The following is a 24898-nucleotide window of genomic DNA, read 5'->3' on the forward strand; positions in this document are numbered from 1 at the left end:
ACATCAAAATGAAATGTGAATAAACATAATGAGAAAAGCAACAGGAATCATCAACATTGTTTTTTTTTAGATTAATAATGAGGAATAGTAAAACAAATGAGAAATAATAAAGACAAAAGAAACTGTGTACTTTTACTTTACTATCAGCAAATTACACTCTGTTTTCATTCAGTTTTCATAATACACGTCATCAAGTATTCACTTCTGCATCAGGAGGCTTAGAACTTAATTAATGTAGTTCACCATAGTTGCCATCATCAAGGTTCTTTTTTTCATCAGCGACCTGTTGCTACATAATCTTAGTTTAGGCAGCATCTATCCAACACTGCATTAGAGCCCTGAGGCACAGAACACAGCAGCACCCACATACTGCCACCAGGGCGGCCACCACCTCAGAATAGACTAGAAGAGAAGAGATTAGCCCACTCCATCTCCCAACAATTACTCAAATAAGGAGGCAAAATGTTTGTCTATCCCTGCATTCTCAGTCAATTCCTCAGACAGTTTGGACTGTCTGAGGAACTGACTATAAAAATCAACAAAGTCACAACAATAGGTATTAGTAATTTTAACCTTAGGCCACACCAAGGTGGTGTCCTAAATGAGTGCTAAAGTCTGCTTTCCATGTTGGAAGAGTTCCCTGAAATGTGTCTGAGTCTCTAAAATCCCAGAAGTATTGTTGGTTTCTTCATTGGATTGAAATGAGTGCTTCCTGGTGGAATGCACTCCCCTTTGTAGCCAGACCTTTATCATGGGATTGTTGGACTGACACTCCCCTGTCACCCTCCAACACTAAGGTTTAACTCTTCAAGTCACACTAGTTAGGTTGAGTTGTTCGAACTTTCTTACAGCGGCTCAGGTGGATAAGACACATGTAAATAAAGGTTCAGTTTCACTTTAATTATTCTGTTGAATCTGTCCACTAACCCTGCAGACCAGTGACTTTTTTTTTTATTCTATTTTTATCTTGAGCATCAGGATGTCAGCATAGAAATATTTTTACACATTTTGTAGAATTGGTCTAAAACTATCAGACAAAATTTCTTCCCTTCACATTTATGTAATTCTAAAACTCCACAAAAATACACAAAAAGTTGTTTTGCTTGTGGGAATTATCCTATCTTTGGTTTGGTTTGTGTTGAGACATGGTTTAACCCATGGCGCAAAATTGGATTTAGAGAAGGATGGATTTATTTTGTGATCACATACAGATACAGGGTTTCCATCCTTTTCCGCATCTTCACGATTCAAAAAACTTTATTAATCCCAGAGTTACAGTTGTTCTCAACACAGACAGAAAGAAAAGGAACCACAACCAGGAAAGATCCAACACCAACATATATACATATAACCAATAACGTCAATACAGAAAAACTCAATATATGTAAAATAGATGAATGAATATGGGTCAATATTTATAGCCTATTGTGGATTGACAGCAAGTATACGACACAACTATCACTTCCCCCAACCCTCACAGAGGGGGGAGGAATTGTAGAGATTGATGTCCACAGGTAGAAAGGACCTCCTGTGGTGTTCTGCGGAGCACACTGTTGATCAGTCTCTGGCTGAACGTGCTCCTCTGTTCAGCCAACACACAGTTGGCTGGACAATCCCTCCCAGTGGGTGGGAGGGATTGTCCAGGATTGAGAGGAGTTTGGACAGCATCCTCCTCTCAACCACAACATGTATAGGGTCCAGTTCCACCCCCAGAACAGAGCCAGCTCTCCGGATCAGATTGTTCAGCCTGTTAGTGTCAGCCACCTTCCACAGCATAAAAGATGACACTGGCCACCACAGACTCATAAAACATCTGCAGCATGGTGCTGAAGTGAGAAAACTCTCTGGGCAAATAATATGGATAAAGTCCCAAAGCCAACAGTTCAATATCAGGGCTGCATACACGCTCTTTCACAGTTACATGACCAGGATGGCACCACCTGTGCTCCTCTCCTCTTACCGCTCTCCTCTCGCCTCTTGTCCCAGCGCACGGTGATGAAACCGTCTATATTAACACTGGAGTCAGGAATACCATCATGCAGCCATGTCTCTGTGAAACAGATCAAACTACACTCTGAAAAGATTTACTCCATCCTCACCAGAGCTGTAAGTTCGTCCATCTTATTGTCCAGTAAACTCACATTGCCCATAATCAGAGAGGGGAGATATAGTTTGAATCTTCTCACCTTCTCTCTGCGCATCGCTCTTCTCTGCTCTTTATTTTATCCTTGCTGTAACTATACTTTAAAACTAGTTACTTATTTACACAAAAGTAATAAAAATAATAAGATAAAATACAGAAAAAGACATCACAACATGAGAACAGCGGTAAATCAGCTGCAGCAAGGCTCGCGCCTGCGCACTCACTCACCTTTATAGTGTAAGGTTTAAGACCTTACAAAATATAATTGTATACAGGTCATGTTTTTTTGCTGTTCAGTGTTGCTGGACTTGTTGAAAGTTCTTAAAGACGTTTCACCTTGTATCCATGAGGCAGATCTGAGTAACTGGCTAGAAAATTTGGTTTATAAACCCTGTGGTGTCACAGAGTTATAAGCACTTGATGTTGATTTGTTGTTCCCCTGGCTTATATGTCACCACCTGAAAAACAGTGTGAACGACTATGACCCACACCAAGTAGCCTATATATTAATGGATTGTCTCTTTTAATTTTATTTACATTTTCTGGTTTTGTAGTAATAACAGAGTGGTCTGAAATTGTTGAGTCTCAGGTCAACAACTGTGTGATGTGAACAGGGAGCTACCAGAAGCTGTCTGCCCACCCTGAGCACAGTTCCGCTGGAGGTTTCTTCCATTAAAGGAAAAACTTTGTAACTTTTCAAAACGTATATCGGGCTCTGTAGTTTTCTCTAGAGTCCCTCCTAATCTGACCAGTGATCGACATGTTTAGCTGCATGTCATCATTTAACTGCTGGCTGGCTATCTAAGTGGTGTCCCACAAACAATGTGGGATACATAGATAATTGTAAATTGTTTTGGGTAAATCCTGGGCTGATTAGAAGAAACGGCATCCATCTCACTTTAGATAATCTATCTATCTAGAAATATGGCCAAGTTTATTAGATGACACCCTGAAACCCTGACAACTCAGAGTGGAGCACAGGACGCAGAGATGCAGTCTTACACGTCTACTGTCTGCTCCCCGACCACCTAAATTATTTAGATCAAAAACCAACCCAAGAGGAGTGATTCATAAGAACCTAATACAAATAAAGACGACTCCTCTCTAAGAACAAAATAAAAAGAAAACAATCAAATGTGGACTGTTAAATATTAGATCTCTCTCGTCTAAATCCCTGTTAGTAATTGATTTGATAATTGATCATCAAATAGACTTATTCTGTCTTATTGAAACGTGGCTGCAGCAGGATGAATATGTATCTCTGAGTGAGTCATATAAATTATCATGTTCCTAGAAACACAGGTCCGGGTGGAGGAGTAACAACAATCTTCCACTCAAGTTTGTTAATCAACCCCAGACCTAAACATAGTTTTAATTCATTTGAGAGCCTCTCTGATCCTAATTGGAAAAATCAAAAACCAGTCCTGTTTGTTATTGTGTACCATCCTCTTGTCCCTTACTCTGAGTTTTTAACTGAATTCTCAGACTTTCTATCTGATTTAGTTCTTAGTGCAGATTATTATGGGTGACTTTAATATCCATGTAGATGTTGATGATAACTGCCTCAACACTGCTTTTAATTCACTATTAGACTCCATTGGTTTTACCCCAAAATGTAAATAAACCCACTCACTGTTTTAACCACACCCTTAATCTTATTCTGACATACAGTGTGGAAAACCCTCTTTTATCTGACAATTTATTAAAAACATTTGAAATTACACTACCAAACTTTACTACATCTACGAATAAGATTCACAACAGTAGATGTTTGTCTGAAAATACTGTTGACAAAGTAAAGGAACTGATTCCATCTTTTATTTCAGAGCCATGTACCAACACAATGGAGGGCAGTCCTCCTAACATTACTCCAGCACAAGTGGACTATCTTGTTAATAGTACTGCTGCTTCACTCGGAACAATACTTGATACTGTTGCTCCTCTGAAAAAGAAACTAGTGAATCAGAGAAAGTTAGCTCCATGGTACAATTCACAAATCCGTAGCTTAAAGCAGAAATCATGTAAGCTGGAAAGGAGGTGGCGTTCCACTAATTAAGATGAATCTTGCCTAGTCTGGAAAGATAGTTTAATAATATATAAAAAAATCCCTCCGAAAAGCTAGAACCTCATATTACTCCTCATTAATAGAGGCAAATAAGAACAACCCCAGATTTGGGACATGATTGGTCCCGATGTACAACAACTCTAGATTCATTTTTAAGACCACACTTGTACTTAGACTGCTTCCTCCCCGTAGATCATTCTGAATTAATTTCAGTAATTAACTAATCTAAACCATCAACATGTCTCTTAGATCCCATCCCGACTAGACTCCTCAAAGATGTCTTACCTTTGATCAGCACGTCCATATTAGATCAGATCAATCTATCTTTACAAATAGGGTACGTACCACAGGCTTTTAAAGTTGCTGTAGTCAAGCCCCTACTCAGAAAGCCTACTCTGGAATCAAGGGTTTTAGTGAATTATAGACCAATATCCAATCTGCCCTTTATCTCTAAAATTCTTGAAAAGGTAGTTTCTAAGCAATTATATGACCACCTGCGCAAGAATAACTTGTATGAACATTAGAATTTATATCATAGCACAGAAACAGCACTGGTAAAGGTCACTAATGATCTTCTATTAGCTTCAGACAATGGACTACTCTCTATACTCATCATGTTAGTTCTTAGTGCTGCATTCGACACTATAGATCACAACATTTTATTACACAGACTGGAACATGCCATTGGCATTAGATGAACAGCACTAGGCTGGTTTAAATCTTATCTATCAGATAGATTTCAGTTTGTACATGTTAATGATGAGTCTTCCAAGTTAGCTACGAAGTTCCACAGGGTTCTGTGCTTGGCCCAATTCTTTTCACTCCATATATGTCCCCCTTAGGCAATATTATTAGGAAACACTCTTTTCACTCACTCACTCTCTTTACACTCTTATCTTTGAGCTGTACATTGGTTTATCGTGTATTAGATTATCTGCTTGCATAATGTCAATAATGTAATTTTTCTTTTTTAACTTTCCTTTTTTATAAAGCTTATAGTTAGAAATGGATCAGATGACTCTGAACCATCTCTTAGTTATGCTGCTATACATTGGTCTGCTGGGGGAACTCTACTGGTACACTGAGCTCCTCTCCTCTCTCCTCTCTCCTATATCAATGCAAATGCCAGCATTTCATGTCATTAACTTTCTGTCTTCTCTCTCCTGTAGTTGTATTTCCTCCTCTCTGTCTCCCTCTCTCTGTACTTTTCTGCAGGTATCCTCGGCCTGGAGCTGTTATCTCCAGAATCCAGTTGACCTGCCCAATGTTCTTGCTCCTTGTTGTTTTGTTTTGTTGCCTGCTGTTCTTTTCTCTCTCCTCTTTCCACTCACCCCAACCGGTTGAGGCAAATGGCCACCACTATGAGCCTGGTTCTGCTGGAGGTTTCTTGCTCTAAACGAGTTTTTCAATTTCAATTGCAATTTTATTTGTATAGAGCCAATTCACAACATAAGTCATGTCAAGGCACTTTACACATGTTTCACATCATAACAATACATCCAGAAATGGACAATATTATCATATCAGGAGAAGAGTGTACATACCACTAGAAGGAGCAATAGATCTTAATATTAAAGAGTGCCCAGGGAGAAAAAGATAGCAAAAGACACAGATGAAAAGTGAACACTGTGTCTAAATGTTTAATGTCAAAAGTAACAACTAACAGTACAGTGATCATATTTACCAAGAATTAAAACATAACATAAAAAATGTTTGTTTCAGCAATCTTTTCTAGTTGGTAAATGTTAAAAAACTTCTTCACATCTATCATCCTATGTGTGTATGAATTTCTGCAGCTCATACATGAAATTAACTGGAATTAGACTTGCTGAGGAAAAAAAATGTTTATTAATAATCATCATGGTAGTAACAACTGTAATAATAATTGTGATAATGTACCAATATTGTAATAAATAGCATTGTTTCGTTAAAGTACATTAAGAGCATACAGAAATTATATCCTATTAAAAAATTTAAAAACAAAGCCAAACCAGAAAAAAAGTTTGATTGCACAGGTAAGGTGGGGCTGCAGCCCCAAATTATGAAGATCTATTTGTTTGTCTAATATACATTAATACAAGTTTTGGCTGTTCAAAGAGAAGACAATGAGTGTACATAAGGAATTAAAAAGCACACTGAAGCATAAAACATATAAACACCAAAAACAGACAAATACAAACAGAATAGATTTCTTTTTGTTTTACTCACTAGTCAGCATTCAAACCATTGTGCTTCAGGGATCTGCATAGGACAGGGAAGCTGTTGGGGGATGGGGAATGAAATGGATTTTTAAAGGTGACAGTATACTTATCGCAAACTCAACAACAAAAAAAAAAAAATAAAATTCAGAATTGAACATATTGTGGAAGGCTTTCTACCATAAACCACATATGTTGTGGTTGAAAGCTGAGAACAGTGGGCTAGATGTAGATTGAAATAAAGTAATGTGGTGAAGAAGTGACATGGTGTACTAGGAATTTTACAAACGAGGGCCAGGTCACAGTAGTAGCTACACTATTACAACAAAATTCTAGAGCCAGTTCAATTCATTCAGTTAAATTGTTGCTATCTGTCCACAATCTTTCTATATGATGCTCGTTCCAAGTTAAACATGGGTGAACTTTCTCAATGTGTGTCATTTATTTTTTGTCAGATGTTTCTGCTTTCCACAGTATCTGATAGTGCAGGTTAGGTTATATACATTTAAATAAAGTTTTTTTCAGCAATTATGCTTAGTGCATAGTAATTACATTTGTGCTCACTGAGCCAGATCTCATATGAAAAAAAAAAATCATCATAACCAACACACTTTAATCATAACACATATAATTTTGCCTGGCCCTATTAACATATTTAGAAAAATAATTTGAAGTGTTGTTACAGAAAGCAAAACCTTGAAATACATGCAGTTTTATACATACATTATTTAAAAACAAATGTAATTGTTGTAAGATAACAAGAAAATGTTACATCACAAAGAACGGCTGCTCTGATGTTGTGATATATCTTTACACCAACTGTAAATGGAAACATAATTACCGGTAATGTGGGAAGAATTCATATGTGACCTTTAGTTCAAGCAAATATGCCAAGAAGTCTCTGCAGCAAGTACACTGTGGCCTTTATGGTGGAGGTAGGTGTGGTTTTGGCTTAATTGTTGTAGTTAGGTTCTATCTGGGCTTTAATGGGAGTGGAGAGTATGGGATCTAGTTGCCAGAAGGTTTCAGAGAAACAGCTGGTTTAGGGCCTCCATCAGAGGTATACACAATATATAGAAACAGGGAAACTTTTGCAGAAGACCCCCATAAGTTGTAGGAAGCTCAAGAGTATTTATTGTGTGTCCTGTAGCGCAGATGAAGGGGTTCGGGCCTAGCTATGATATGGGTATTTTTTTTTACCCTAAGGCAGGTTATTCCTGTAGAGAACATTCATGGAAGGTCTAAGGGATCAATGGAAAGGGGTGCATGCAGGCTTGAACAGAAGGGTTATCTTAGGGTTACAGGAATTAGCCATAGAAGATACCAGAGCTAGAATGAAAGCTACTTCACACCTTTTTTTAAACTCTCCAGCCGGTAATGGATGGACAGCATTTACAGTACTTGTAAAACGGACAGAAGTCTTCAACAAACAACTGAAAGAACAAAAAAAAAAAAAAAAAAATCTGAATAAGAAGAACATGGCAGAGATAACAGAATACCTGGATCTCTGAAGATTGACATCTTTAGTCGTTTTAAATTTTTTTTTGTTTTCCATAAAATTCCAGTTTGTTTTTGTTCCATCTTCCTGTGTTATATAGTCTGTTTCAGTTGATCCGTCCAACTGCACGAGTATTATCCTAGTTAACAATAGATTGCTGAGTGATGGTGGTGAGCATTTTTTCAAAAAACTGTCCAATGGATGCAGTAGGACACACACTCATTTAGTCTCAGTCTTTGAAATTTGAGACATTGCCTTTCCACTGTGCCATGAGCAATCAGAACACCTTAGAGAGAGAAATCAATGGAGCAATACTGAATGCATCCACACAGACACAAAGTCTCTTTGACTGAAACACCAGAGCATTGAGTCCTCGCTCATTTACAAAGCTCAACTGGTCAAGAATTGCCCTCTCCATCATATCAACAAGGGCTCCAGAATCGGGGTCACCAGCCCTAGAGGAACAGAAGCTTCTCCACATTCACCATTACACACCAAGCTGTACAGGAAGTGAATAAAATAATGGAAACATGGCATAACAAAGGTAACATCAGAATATTTTAATCATAACTGTAAAAGTACCTTTACTGGCCAGTAAGCAGGTTGTCAGCTTTAAAAGACAACCAAGGAGTTTCTTGAAAAGGAAAAAATATATTCACACACCAGAAACAGAAATATTACACTGGTAAAAAAATAAGCTGCTACTAAGGCTGCCATATTCATAACCATGTTGTTCACCAACTTGAACATGGTCCTGCATTCACTCAGCTACAGTGAGCTACATTCAGCTGGCTGACACGTCAAAACTGGAAGATCATTGTACTATCACACACCATGGAAGCACCTGATAAAATTTAGTGTCCAAACAAAAGACCCAAAACAAAAAATGGCAGAGAGACACTGAAAAAAGGTAAATATTGGTGAGACCTGTAAAGTGTTTAACAATGTTTTCTGGTGAACCGGACATACAGTACAACAAACCAATCATTTCATCAGTATTTTGTTGCTACCAGTTAAAAGGTTAGGTTCACCTTAAAATTTCTCTGCTCTGCTAATTATGGGTTAGCAATCACAAAGTGCCGTTAGAACATTCACTGCCTGTCCAAAAGATAAAATACACAAATATTTTGTTGGACTGCCTTTAGCTTTGATTATGGCACGCATTCAACAATGCATTGTTTCAATAAGCTTCTGCAATGTCACAACATTTATTCCATTGATGGAAGAAAAAGTACATCAATGGAATAACCTGGTCATTCAGTATATTAAGCTAGTGAGCTGACCTTATTCTTTGGGCACATAATGTTCCTGTACCTGGACCTGACCAATTGCAGCAACACTACATCTTAGCACTGCCCCCACAGGCTTGTATGGTAGGCACTAGGCATGATGGTGCATCACTTTACCTGCCTCTCTTACACCGATGCACCCATCACTCTGGAACAGGGTAAATCTGGACTCAGACCACATGACTTTCTTCTATTGGACAGTTCTTAACCCAGTTTTAGTAGTTTCAGCAATGTGTACAATGCCTACCGTAAGAGAGGAGAGACAGATGGGATGCCTTGTGCCTACCGTAAAAGCCAGTGGGGTAGCAGGCTACAGTACAAACCTGCTATGATCTGTTTTCTTTGCTTGATGCATGCCAATAATTTAGTAAAATAAATAATTTATATAATAATAAAGATACTTTCCACAACCACAGGATGTGTTTTCCAACATGGTTGTTTAAGAGATGAGAAAGAACTCACTGCATCAGTTAAGGTTAAATAACCTTTCTTACCTATTTGACTAAGGTGGTGACTTTTTGTTTAGACAGGCAGTGTAGCTGTTTGCTTATAATTGGCTTTGTCGGTGGTAAAGGGTCTGCAATTACATAGCATATTTCTACCGTTTTGGTAATCAAAGTACTTTCCACTGCTTCTCATTCACCTATTCACACACACACTCACACACTGAGTGGCCCCAGTTTCAAAGCAGTTATTCTATTAAAAAGTATAACAATTTCTAGCCACAGTCCAGCTACAGTGATTTACAACATTAACAAGATCAACACCATTTTAAATTTCTTTCAAAAACAATTACAATTCTAAATTATTCCAAACTTTTAATTGGTAGTGTTGCTCATATGGCCGTCCAAAAAAAAGTCAGCACCTGAATTTAACTAAGCAAATAGGTAGGGGCCTCCCATTGGATAATTACTGCATGGATGATTTATTATTTTTCAGCTGCCAACAAGTTATTTAACCCTAGCTGATGCAGTGAGTAACTTCTCATTTCTTAATCATGTTGGTAGACACATCTGTTTCCGAAGTGTCAAATTATTGGGATGAATCAAGCAAATAAAACATTCAAAGAGATTGCTGAAACTACTAAACCTGGGTCAAGAACTGTCCTGTATAAGAAGGTCTGATGAGTCCAGGTTTACCCTGTTCCAGAGTGATGGGTGCATCAGGAAGAGAGGAGAGACAGATGAGATGCCTTGTGCCTACCATAAAAACCAGTGGGGCAGCAGGCTACCGTACAAGCCTGCTATGATCTGGGGCTGCAGTTGGTCAGGTGTAGGTTCAGCAACGGTATGTGCCCAAAGAATGAGGTAAGCTGACTATCTGGATATACTGAATGACCAGGTTATTCCATCAATGGATTTTTACTTGCCTTAAGGCATGGGCATATTCCAAAATGACAATGCCAGGATTCATCGGGCTCAAATTGTGACAGAGTGGTTCAGGGAGCATGACACATCATTTTCACACATGGATTGGCCACCACATAGCCCAGATCTTTACCCCATTGAGAATCTTTGGGATGTGCTGAAGAAGACTTTGCACAGCGATTCAACTCTCCAATCATCAATACAAGATCTTGGCGAAATATTGTTACAACTCTAGACAGGAATAAATGCTGTGACATTGCAGAAGCTTATTGAAAAGATGCCACTGTAAATGTGGTAATCAAAGTTAAAGGCGGTTCAACGAAATATTAGAGTGTGTGACTTTTTATTGGACAGGCAGTGTAAGAAGCTTTTGAAGTGATCAGCCAACTTGAAAACTACTTGGTGGTTTTTATTGTTGTGGTGGACAGGGCTCAGCATGCTCACTTTGCCACAGACCTGTCAAACTATGATGCATTGTATGTTCTGACACCTGTTGATCAGTTGATGTTGATATTACAAAGGAAAGTCATTTAAATTTCCTTTATTTTCTCAACCCCATTTACCTATTAGGAGACTGTGCTCCATATGTTCACCATTTTATTCCTTCACTTCTTCAACATGCTCATATAGCACTCACCCTCCCCACCCCTGAAATAATGCAGAAAAAGTCTTAGAAAAATCTGTATTAAAACTCCTCTTCCCTGTCATTTAGTCTCACAAAGGACAAGCCACTCCACATCTCTTTGTTTTCATTAGCTTTGAAAAGCCTGTCTGACCAATCATCTGACTAATTCTGTAATAACTACATATTTAAGTCTCTCCCACCTGATTTCCAAGGCTACAGATCACTGCACTTACTTTTAAATATTATCCACATCTTCACTTCTTTTTTATTTCCTTACTCTTTTTTTCTTGTTTAGCCATGGCATTACACTCTGTTTGGGTCAGAAAAAGAAGAAGTCCAGCATATCGTCAGAAACATTTTGCTATATCATTTACATGTAGCTGTTATTTACAGAGTACTGTATGTATATATAAAACAACAACACCTACCTATAAAGTTTTATGTAAGAGTTTTTGAAGTTACATTCAGTAGCTGAATTGAAAGGAAACAAAACCAAATTAATGTCAACACAATAAAAGTTCTCACAAGTAGAAACCTGATCATACATTGACAGTGCATTGGATCCTGCATGACAATAAAAAATCAAAGGCAAACTTAAGTCCAAGAGTTGCAGACCACAAATTGATATATCTATATCTATATATAAATTTTTTTAAGTTTTTCTTTTTACTGGTAATACAATAAATACATTAAACATTAGTAAATGGCTACAACTGACTCTCCAACCATGCCTGAAAGCATGTAATTAGTACGTTTGAATATAGAAGGATGTCACTAAAGTAGAGATCCATATAAATAGAAATGTTTAAAGAGATTCTTAGTAAAACTGCCATGTTTCTAATTTGTACCCTCCCTCAGTCTACCTGTTTCACTCCCGCCTACCACACCCTACCCAATACTGTGGTAAAAAAGCAGCTTACTACAGCACAGTAACCTCAAAGCACAGCATTACAATGAATTTGGTAGTGATGTCCGAGGCCACTTGGGCTCTGCCCGATATTACCTACTACTGACCTTTCCACTTACACAGCAGTTGAGCATGTGCACTTTTCAAATAAACACATGATGTCTATCCTTTCTTCTTGGTACTATTTGCACAGACAAATGTAAGGATACATATTTTTTATATGCTTATTTTTTGGAATCTACAAAATTCAGACTACTTCACAAAACTAACCAGGAAAGTAAAAACTACACTACTGCAGTCCATTAGTAAAAGACAGACTCAAAAAGCTTCTGATGAAGACTGCGCCATTTTTCCATAACAATCACATAGTGACATGTCTTTTTAACCAGGTTATCCCAAGTCTGCCCACTCTCCTTCAGTCCTGCCCCATCCAGCAGACAATAATGGGGTGGGGTGTGGTGGTGGTAGACAATAAGAAGATGAAGGAAGCTAGTATCACTTCACCTCCCTCTTCTAAATTGCAATTATATTTTCCTTTTTTTAAACATACTTACTATATTACAGGCATATAATATGTAGATACATACAGGGTTTGTTTTTTTCATAAACTTAAAGTTTACAAAAAAAGTTTACAAAAATAAAATGTTTTATGGTGACCACTCTAATTGTTCTCCTTCAATCAGCCGGGCTTATTTTTAGGGGTTAGAGCCAGCACAACTTCTACCCCTGGACTACAACCTCAGAGGTTCAAGCTCTGGCCTCAGAGCCGGCCTATTCATTCTTTCAGATGCCTTTCTTTCTTCGTTGAAGGTCTCTTTTCCAAACCTGCTCTTTTTGTTTTAGTTGATCTTTTTTTAGTGTCCTTCTTTGTCCGTGTTGTCTTTTTTACTTGATGTCCTTCTGAACTCATCCCTCTGTCTTTCTTTTATTTACTAAAAAAGAGAGAACAAGCAAGTCAGTGTAAATACGATGTTCATCTACAACGGAAAAGGTGAATGTCCCTTAGTACAAAAAAGTAAATAGTATTTGTATTGCTTCACATTGTAAGTAAAAAGCAGAGGAAGGTTTACCCCAACTTCACCTTTTTTAACTTCTAAAATACACTGAAATAGATGCAGTATCATTATCAATAAAATTCAGTATTCAGTGTGTTTGATCACCAAGCAATAAATATACATTTGTGTTACGCACATCAAGAATCTAATTATAACATCAAGTTGGACTTATTGAACAAAAGCAAGCTATGGTTAGGACCAAGCATATTTTACCACCTTCAATGGCCAAGAGCAGGGTGGACAATGATTAAGGCTGACTTGTTTGTCAGTTTTTTAGGAATCTTGCTGAATCAGTATGCTCCATCTGTTTTATGATAAGATAATAATATAACAGTATAGTTTTAATCATTATAAGGAGAAAAATATTTTAATTAAAGTTTGTGCACAGTTTCTAAACATTTGGAAAAAATCAGCATGTGCCTATATATGTTTCAACAGTAACACAACTTACATTGTTTTAGTTCTGTATGCAGCCATAGATGATTTTAAATGAAACAATCAAGATGTTTTTCACATTTTGACTGTAGATTATAGACATTGTGTCTATAGAGATATGTGTCCAGTATAATCAGAAAACAGCAAACATAGCAATATAGCTTCAGATATTAGCAGTATGAAGTGTGTTTTGTGCTGAAGTATGTGTTTTTTAATTTACTTGTTTCACCCAAAGAACAATTACTGTATCTCTAGCCAATGACTTTTTTCTCTATCAACCGGTCAGGTCTTACAGCTTTGGGATTTTCTCTAACTCAATGACTTTAATTTCACTCATGGCCATTATATCTGCTACAAAACTACAGAAAAAGATCTAATAACTGAAAGAAGTAGTAAAGGTATGGTGGCCAGAATATTTCAGTCTAGAGAGTGAATCCTGCTTTGACATGGATTAACGGTGGGGAGCCAGGACAGTCACACACCCAGAGCCACACGTCATACGTGGCATATTTTGTATTTCAAATTAAATTTCTAACCAAAACTGGAAGAAACAGGATTTGAATATTTTCTGGGTTAGCACAAGTAAGAGGGAACTGCAGTTTTTTGTTCCATATAACAAGGGTCAATATAAGGCGGTGAGAAACACAGGAGCGTAGGAGAATGCAATGCTATGCCCTGGGAAGCCCATGTCTTGATAGAACCTCTTTGATTTTGGGAAATGAGCTTTGTGGGACTATGCAAAATATATTTTCTATATGAAAGCTTGTGTAGCTGTGTATGTGACTATTGAGACGACTGTTGACCTTAACATGCTTAAAGGGGGGTGAGCAGGGGTGTTAAAACAGTGTGTTCTTTTTCAGAAAAGGAATGTTGTGGTTGTCTGCTCTTTAACTTAACTTTTGCAAAACAGGTTACAAGGTGAGAGGTTCAAATTAAAGGAAGGAGGTTATTTTGTTTTAGTGAATACATTGCAGGCTGGATGTTTAGAGGTCACATGAGTGAGTTGCTCAGAGAGAGTTGCTCATAGCCAAAGATGACACAGGAATATTTTTATTCTAAGGCATTTTAAGAATAAAATACAATGCTTATGGTTGCATATAACAGTATTACTCTCTGGACACAAGCACATCTAAGACAGAGGTTATTATCAACATCTATCTTTACTGCAATAATGAAATTTGCTCTTTTTGACAAAATCACCTAAGCTCCAGCAGCTCTCATGCTGCTCCAGATCCAGATTTAGTTTTGAAACTTTTTTTCTCTGCAGTAACACTAATTACACTTTATTGAAGTATATCACCCACCTGTTTGTTCCTCTGTTTCTACCAGTGTACCATTCACTACTTGGCAGGAATTGAGCTGCTTGCCTAGTCATTATAATCTGCAGCCTAATTAATTAGTTAAAGGCTCTGCTTCCTGCTTAGAGTTCAGTCATCTACCAACGCAGAAGGAGAGAGAAAGCTAAAACATCTGACTACAGCTACACCAACACTCTTTGAATACAGGTGATAGGTTAAAGTTAATGTACGGTATGGATGTGTTTTGTTTTAATTGTTGTTTTTTTAATCAATAGAGGTCTAGGGCACATTTAACGGTAAATTCGGTTCTAAATTCACAGGACTTATGGTTAGATGACAACATTTTTGTGATTTTTTCCACATAAAATATCTACAAAACATCTTTGAGATAAAGGGGAGCACAAATTTCAAAGACTGTCAAAAACTGGAATAGAATAAAGAGTGAAGTAAAAAGACCTGAAAAACATTTGGGAGATTTGATTATTTTCACATCTGCACCTCAACTCTGTCTCTTCTGAGTATATTGAGTGAGTAAGTTCTACTACAGCACCATGAAAAATTTGTGGCCTTTAAATTGGATCCCTCATGGCTATTTAGTAGAAAACTGTTGTGTAAATAACTCTTGACTCTGTCACCTACAATCCCAGAAGAAAGTCTGTGTGGTTTTCTGCTGCAACCAAAGTCATTTACAGCAGAAACTAACTGTAGATACACTAAGTAGTACACTGAATGTAAATACATAGATTTAGTCAGTTTTTGCTTTTTTAATTAAAAAAAAACAAGGTATATTTTTTCATTATGTTTTACTGAGTACAGCTTGATGGTTGAAATTTATTTAAATTTAAATCTGTGACACAATTAAACAAACAAATGTTGCTGTTTTGAATGTGGACAGTGAAGATTCACTGCAGTGCAATAAAAATACAGTCTGCATTGTGACGTGCATATAAATAGAACTGACAGGGCCCTTTTTGGTAAAATATTTAACATGATAACAAGATGGAAACTAGCTAAAAACTAATAAATCAGCTATACTATAAGTATTTTCTAACTTTGGGGTATGTATTCTAATACATTTTATTTATTTTCTACATACTAAGAATCTGTACTAGATTTGACTAGAATTGCTGTTCAGTGACAACTGGACTTGTTTTAAGCTTTTAAGGAGGTTTCACCTTCCATTCAGAAGGTTTCATCAGTTCTGACTGACTGAGGCTTATAAACCCAGTGGAGTCACCATGTTTTTAGCACTTGATGGTCATCTGTTGTTCCACCTGACTTTCATGTGTGTTGCTGTGACAACGTTTGAACTGCCTGGGAAGAACTGCATAGTAAGTGGGTGATAGATTATGTCTGAGATCACCTCTTCTATTTAACGAGGGTCGTTCAATCTTGCAGTAAACAGCTTTGCTCACACCTCATTTGAACCAGTTGTATTCCCTGTCCAGAATATGAATATTACTGTGCCTTGAGATGACTTCTGTTGTGAATTAGCGCCCTACAAATAAATTGAATTGAATTACCAATGGGTACATTTCCATTTGCTCACTACAATATATGCTATAATAATGTGATTTGTGAAGGTTTTTGACTCATTCACAGTTTCATAGGAAATGTAAAAAAAAAGTCTTCTGTTCAAAAGTTGTGAGACACAGATGGTACTTTGAAACATTGCTATAGACAGTGGAATAAAACAGGTGTCACACACTGTGACCACAGACACACAGACATCAAATCCAGTCTAAGCAGAAACAGAGTTAAACCCTTTCTTTTCGTGACATAAAATGTATCCAAACCCTAACCACTGATATACAGTATAGATGTACAAAAGGAATAATGTAGTGCTTTTCTATTTTGAAATATATTATCTTCTTCTGTAGTATAATAACATACTGTAATGTGGATGTCACTCCTAACAACATGCTATTACGTCTTCGATGATAAAATACAAATACAAATACAAATACACGCAAATGGCTTTTACAAATATAAGACAAAGACACATTTCAAAATTGTACAGTGCATGAAAGAATAAATAAAAGACAACACAAACAACACATTTTTATTTATATCACTAGCTATGAAAAACAGATGATACATTCTCCTGTGAACTTTACAAAACTGAGGACCTTAAATCCCTAATTTTCATTTAGTAATGCATGTTTCTAGAAAAAAAGAAATCTGTTAAATAAGTTCAAATAAAAATAAGACATCATTCTCATATGCTTTCTGTCGCATACCCATGGGTTTAACTGTAAATGTGAAAAAAATGGCTCAAAACATATAGTTCCATTAAAAAAGGTTTGGTAAATGCAGCTGACCACTACAACTTTTGGCTAATTCTAAAATAATATGTGTAATAATAAAATGTAAGATGTGTGCCTAAACAGGAAATGGGAGATTTGTCCAATTTACACTGGCATTAACCTCACAGGAAACACCTAGGCAGCAAGAACAAAGAGAGTGAGAAGACAGTGACTGCAATAGAGCAACTAGTGCAAATGTCTGTGAGTAGTCAGTCTGATGTATCTTCAACTGAGATAAGTGCTTATTGACTGTACTCTCTTATCTGTAATCAGAGGGGTGAAATGCCTTGGATGCTGCTTCTCATCACACTTCTTTTTCATCCTGTGGTACTGATTTCCCTTTTTATGATCTCATGAGAGGCTGTAGGCTCAGATGCTATTTACTAGTAAGAGTTTCTCTCTTTCTCTGTGTGTGTACATCTGATGTCAGAAAGAATGTGATTTCGGTAAGTAAATAAATGCTAGGTTGTATTAGGAAGTACTGTCTGTGTTAAATTAAGCTCCACTTCTCAATTCAGTTTTTATTTCTTTATTTATATTGATCTTGAATTAGAGCTCTGAGTGACAACTTTTTCCACAGACAATTAATCAAACTGAAGCAAGTGAGAGATCGAATTGTTAATTTTTATCTTTCAATAGATTCTACAGCCATGTCTGAGCAAAATGATTTTCATGGGACTGATATACCACTGATTACTGATTGAGGAGAACTTTCATTATGCATTATGTATTAGATTAGAGTACACCATATAGGGGAAAAAGAGGAATAAATATTATTATATATGGTGGATTCCATAAATGGTTACTAATGTGTTGCTATGACTAACACATTAGCCATAACAATTTATAGTGGCAAGAAAAAGTATGTCAACCTTAAAGATCAGATCCTATCTGAGATTTTAGCCCATTCTTCCAGGCAGAACTTCTTTAGCTCCATCGCATTCTTTGAACATCTCAGGTGTATGGCTCTCTTCAAATCCTTCTATAGCATCTCTATTGTGTTAAGGTTTGGGCTTTTTAGCCTATTCTTCTTCTTCTTCCTGGCAGAACAGCTAATTGGAGTCTTGTCAAGAAAATTTGTTTGGAGGTGTGGACTAGAGCTACTTTGAGAAAGAACACTCAAACCTTTTGAGTGTTGAGAAGAAGAATACACTTTCACAGCTTTTAGAGGATTTGTGATCAAGATTTTTTGATTTACATAAAGCTGGAAAGGGTTACAAATTGATCAAAGACTTTGAAAATTCACCAGTGTACAGTTAGGGAAACAATCTACAAATGGAGACACTTTGGGACTGTGACTACTCTACCATGAAGGGGGACACCAGTCAAAATGACCCCTAGAGCACAATGAACATTCATCAATGAGGTAAAGAAATAGCCCCAAGTGACAGCCAAAGATTTAAAGGCATTATTGGAACTGGCAAACATCTGTGTTCATGAGTCATAGGACAGTAGTTCATGAGACAGTAGGCGGTCATATAGGTTTTTATGATTGTTCTCAATAAATTCATATTGTTTTAGGCACATCAGATTTGTTAATACTCTTGACTTGATGAAGATCAGATTACATTTTATGACAAATTAATGCAAACCGTGAAATTCCAAAAGGTATGTGTATGTAAGCATGTTACATGGATATGGATGCAATACCTTTTAATAGTTTTCTACAGGCCAATATCTGATTATCATGAAAACAAACCCCAAAAATCAAAAACCTTTCAGTATATCTACAGATACTTCTATAAAATGTTGTCCCATTGCTTAGTGTGTACAGGACATGAAACAGGAAGTAGCATTGTGTGGAAGAATTTTGCTGTTTCCTTTATAGTAATTCAGCAGTAAAGGGATACCTCACACTTTTGACAGTATGCCAGCAATCAATGGGCTCTTACACACTGTTGACCGTTTTGCAAGTTGCCATAGCTCTAGCTCCATGCCCTTCTGGGTTTTAGAATGCATCACTTCCTGGTAGCCACTTTTATAGCTTCTTTCCTTTGGCCCTAACATTTGAGTCCCATTAAGTAGGTCTAAAACTTAACTGAACTCACTTGAAAGAATAATAATGTATACTTTATTGATCCCCTTGGGGAATTCATTTTGGACAGCTGCCAGACTGAGTCTGCACTACTACAGGGTTTCAGTGTCTTGTCCAAGGACCTCAGCAGGTAGTCAGGAGGAGCCAGGAATCAAACCACTCACCCTGGGGTTCGTAGGCAACTGCTCTACCACCTGAGCTACTGCCGCCCCAACTTAGGCAGTTCTCTCACGAGGTTGATTGACAGTACCATTTACCTAATAACCAAACTGAAATGTGTTGTTCAAACTGGAATTGCTGAATTGTAGTGATTTTAATATATATGGTGCAAATGACTGATAAAAATAATGAGGGTAGTAAACTTAGATGGGTTAAGAGCTGAGCTGTGCTGCTGATCAGTGACGTATAGAAGAAAAGAGTTAGAAGGAGAGAGACAACTTTCAATTTTCCAATTTGTCCACATTTAGCAGTGTTGTCTTTTTACAGACATTTTAATGTAAAAACATTCAAATTAACACACAACAAAATGTTCTTTTTCCAAAATAAGTATGTTACATCAAAAAGAGACATTGTATACACACTGTAAAAGGATAGGCAAAGTGAAAACAAGTATTGCATTTCAGGGTCACATTTGCCACCTTAAGGTATTTTGTTTTTAGTTTGTTTGTTTTGATTTGCTGCTGTTTTTTGTGTCTGTTTTGTGTGGAAGGAAAGGGGACGCATCTCTCCCTTTTCTAGTAGGGTGTGAAGCGACTGCACCCTCCTCTGTAAAGGCTAGCCTGCAACATCAAAGATGAAAAAGCTCCAATCAGTATTCAATGTAGAACCGTAATACTCATATTTAAATTCACTTCTCTCTTTCTTCAAAATAGATATTCCTCCCTTTATCCACTTAACTTGTGTTTAGTGTGTGTGTGTGTTACTACTATATGTAACGAGAATGTAAGCAGATGTGATGTTCCCATATACTACTGAATTGATGTTGATATTTTTGCTGTTTAGGAGTGTACTGTGTAGATTACTGCTTTACACTGCCTCTAGTTTTTGGTGATAAAATAGCAGTAAGGTACTGTGGGAGTGTGGGGATTCACATTTGTGTATTATGAATCAGCTGTCCAAAACATACAATTCTGTGAAAAATTATTACCTCACACCCGTCCTTCTCATACAGAGATTTCTTAAATTTCTGTATATATTTCATACTGAATAGTTTGAGATAGTCAAGCAAAATTTCTAACGGAAAAGAAAGAAAAACTAGCATTTAAATTATTATATCTATGGAAAACATATAATAAACACCACCTGGCCCTGTGTGAAAAGTACTTCACAATTATATATATACATTTAGTTATTTGGCAACAACTACACATAGTGTTCCAGTTATTTAATGATTCAGTAGATATACCTTTGCCAACACATGAACAAAAAAGGAAATAAGGCCATACCCCTGAACCCACTGCAGGAGTAGACCTGTTCTGCCTTTTGTTTCCAATTAACAAAATTACAGCTGAAACATGTTAGGCAACATATCTTTCTCTTTTTTCAAAATCAGTTCTCAGTCTTCCTCTAACCTTTGAACCTTGAATGCCACACATAACCATAAAATGTGCAGAACTGGATGTGAAAAATTTAAATTGAATATTTTGTTAAAACTATAATATATTTGGAAATGTTTTACTGTTATGTTCTGTATCAGCATATTTTTAATTTACCTGTACTTTTATTAAAAAATATATGATTATTATGTTTCCTACAAAAGGCTGTTCAGTGAGTGTAGATCACAGAAAGCTTGGAATTTCACAGACAGTGCCTATTCACATAAAGGTTTTGATATGAAAGTCGAGAACTACAGTAGCCCCTAGAGACAGAGCACATACAGCAATATGCAGCTTGTTCCCTTTTAGTTTTTGCTTTCATATTTGTACATGCTATGTCTCTAGAGGCCACCATAGTGTCAAGGGTCATGGATGCAATTTTCATTCTCGTATCTAAAGATAACATTTCAACATATTTTGGCATCTTGTAAAAACAAAACCCAGTTTCTTAAGGTAACAAGATAATTTATCAAGATCAATATTATTGTCTGGTTCATTTCATTTGCTTCATCATTCAATGTTTGTATAAATGACAAGGTTTTTTAAACATAGTTGAGTGAATATCTTTGATTTTCCACATTGTTTTGATGTGGAAACAAATAGTGCTCCACTGCTCCCTTTATTTCATAGTACATTGCAATTCTTAAATGCAATCCAACACTGGTTTATGTGGTCAGCAATTTGCTGACCACATAAACCAAAGGAAAATGGGATTTTACTCTGAGATTTTGATTTTGATAAATTAACTAACTAAACACAAATCAAAATCATGAGGTTTAGCTTTCTCAAAATAACAAGATAATTAACTAGTGATTTCAAGATAATGGCATTAAAAAAGTACTTTCAAGCATAGCCATTCCTAGCTTCTATATTTTCTTTCAGCCACTGTTATGTTTATGTGTTATGATTCCTCAAATGCCCCAAACAGGTATAGCAAGTCTGTGATGGGACATGAACATTAAAGTCTAATATGATGCATCCTAATGACCAATGTGATCTCCAAATCCTTAATTTCCACCTTGCTACATAGAGGATACTTCCTGCGTTGACAATGAACATTGCTGTTGCTGTTATATGCAACACAGTGGACATTGTTTGCTCCTCATATGGATATGAGGAGCATTGCTTATTACGATTATTCGTAAAAAGCAATGTGCTTATTTATTATTACGATGTTCGAGAGAAACTATTATATATGTTTTTGTTCCAAAAGAGTTGTCAGATATTGACATTTTATCAAATCCTTTGGTGTGGCATATTGATGCAAAAAATACTCCTTAGCATCTGTATAAGATGCACAGGGATGTCGGCTGAGTGTGTGAGACATAGTGTGTTGTAACAAGACTGTTCCAGGGAAGTACTTATTTATCTTTAACTTAACCTAATCCTGACTATTATGTGCCTAACCCTAACCTATAAAAACCATGATGTTTCTACAATGTAACATTGTCATGTATCATGACGAGAGGTACAACAGGCTCCCTGATGGCACCAGTCCCATGGTGAGAAGGAACAATGCAACCAGTAGGTTAATTAAAAAGGCTAAAGTGTCATTATGCAATGCAAATCTAAAAATAATTATTTTTAATAATTATTTAATTAATAATTAACCTTATTATCTGACAAGTAGGGCTCTCTTCCATTTCATTTGAGGCTATAGTTCAGAATGTGGAGCATAATACTGTTTTGTTAAAAAAAATGTTTTTATTGTTGTATAAGCTTTTTATAAAATATAGGAGAATGGGAAAAAGGGAGGATTGATTTGAATAAAGAAGAGAAGAAAGTGTTTTAAGGAGAAAAACACATGCCACTATTGTAATTAAGTAAATAAACAGGAAAAAAATGGTCGTAATTAATGAAGGCTTTTAGCTAGCAGCTGCCCTAGGGGGAAGAAGAGTGTTGTTTGGGGGACACATGGGGGAGGCCGTAGCGCTTTTGATTTTTATCATCACAAGCGTGTCAGTACTCAGCATCAACCCTCATCTCTCTGGATCACACGATGCTGCACTAAGCAGCAGCTCTGGCTACTTTCATTCTCCTTCTTCTCCTTTTTCAGGCATGTACTAGATGGTTATTAATCCTTGATGCAAATCCCCACATACACCCATGAAAGAAAAGAAATTGTTCATTATGTTTTCCCCCATCTTCTGGGGTCTTCGGTTTCTTTCTTTAGGAATGTTTGTTTTCATCTTTGATGTTAGCTGCAAAGCTAGCTAAAAACAAACATTAACCATTCGACTTTCTCCCCTTTGAAAATTTCTAGAGACTGTTTCCTGTGGGAAGGAATTTTCAGTCTCAACTGGATTTAAAAATAGCTTCAGCCCCATGACATTGAATGGGGAGTTTGAGAATAAGGCACTGTCCCTTTTTCATTTAATGAAGTGGCTCACATTAAACATTAAAATGGATCTCTCAGAGGGAAACATATTCATAGGAACAACAAACCAGAATAGGATACTTTCCTGAAGCTTAATGAAGTGCTTAAATTACAGATTATTGCACATCAAAAATTATTAAGAGTTACTTTAATGTTAATAATTCCCTTAGTTAAGCTGTTCGTATAAGTTAAACAGACACGTACAGGTGTCATCGTATTATTGTATACTGAATAATATTCAGACGGTAAGCAGGTAAAAAACAGTGGACAGACTCACCATAGTGCCCACACTGTATGTGGTTGTAGGACCAATCATATGATGATATGGATCTGTGGTTGCATAGACTCTGCCATAACTACAGAGGAGAAAACAAGAAACAGAGTGACAGTAGAAAACTTTAAAGTTTACTATAGTTTCTCCAAGATGTACAACAGAGAACTGTATCTAAACACAATCTATAGTTACAGTTTAGTGCAAAGATCAGTGCCTGCATTTATCAAGCACAACAGTATACCACCAGGGAATAGTGAGCAACAGTGTACTAGGATGTAAATTATTCCTCGCCCCAGATTAGCACACAAGTTAAAATTTCTGTGAATGTGTCAAAAGACAAGACATTAAAGCAATGGTTTGAGCAGTGCAGTTTTCATTAGGGAGATACCCAGGAGCAAGAGCTGTGAGCTACTACTGACCCTACACTCCTCTCTTTGTCTATAAACTGTGCGTGTGTTTGTCATTACCTTTAAGTTCGATTAAGGTTCTCAGCAAACAACAGACTATCTATGGCAACATTATTGTTTCCTAGAGCTTAAGAAACCACTCTAAAAACAAGTGTCCAGTGTGTTATGTGTGTTACTTTATGGTAATTTAATTTAACATATTTTATAATGAAATAGGTCCCATGCCAGTTTAACACCTATATATATATACACGCACGTTGGACTATGTCTGGGTTTGGGTAAACTCGCTGATTGACCCATACATTTGTGTAGTCACATGCAGTTCACCCAGGTAAAGTCTGGAGAAGTAATACACACAATGTTCATCCATTCTTCCATTATCCTAACCGCTTGTCCTCTTAAGGGTTTTAGGAGTGCTGGAGCCGATCCCAGCTCTCACTGGGCAAGAGGCTGGGTACACAGATTGCAAATCTATTAAAGGGGCCTTATGGGCAATTTAGAATCACCAATTAACCTAACTGCATGTCTTTGGACAAAGTCTTTATTGAAATATAACCAAAAAAACAGTATTTATCTAACCCTAAACAAAATGCTTTTCTTTCCTGAATCCAATGTTACATGGGACTCTCAAACTCACACTAGGGTTTACTGTTCATCAATCTTTATACACCCTTCCTTCCACCCCAAACACCTTCTTGTGATTGGATTTCCATTTCCATTCCTATTCAATTCCTGTTAATAATAAACTGTGCTTCATTCATTTAAAAGTTGTATCTTATCATAATAATGATTTAAGGTATGTAAGGCATGCTACAAAAATGTTATTCTGATTCCAGTTTAGTTGCATAAAAACATAATTTTTGGGAGACATGATTGCACAGAAAAAGACTTGAAAACCATTGCTTTCCGACTGTGAGACAGGGGTGCCAACCACGTCCTCCAATTGCAGACTTGCTCCTTGCATCCATAAAGAACTATATGTTATGATTAATATTGTTCTAATTATGTAGTAGCTCTGGGTCGA

At 36.7% G+C, this 24898-nt stretch overlaps 1 protein-coding gene across 1 annotated transcript in view; it reads right to left on the reverse strand.

Moving 5' to 3' along the window:
- Positions 1-19955: 19955 nt before the first annotated feature.
- rbfox3a (RNA binding fox-1 homolog 3a) overlaps positions 19956-24898 on the reverse strand; it is a 116438-nt gene continuing 111495 nt past the window's right edge. Inside the window, exons 11-12 of the mRNA XM_026351575.1 lie at positions 23471-23549; positions 19956-20000 (exon numbers count right to left, since the gene is read on the reverse strand). Coding sequence (XP_026207360.1) covers positions 19956-20000; positions 23471-23549 — 124 coding nt within the window. The remainder of the gene's footprint in view (positions 20001-23470; positions 23550-24898) is intronic.

Source organism: Anabas testudineus, chromosome 19, assembly GCF_900324465.2.
Source record: "Anabas testudineus chromosome 19, fAnaTes1.2, whole genome shotgun sequence".
Lineage (NCBI taxonomy): Eukaryota > Metazoa > Chordata > Actinopteri > Anabantiformes > Anabantidae > Anabas > Anabas testudineus.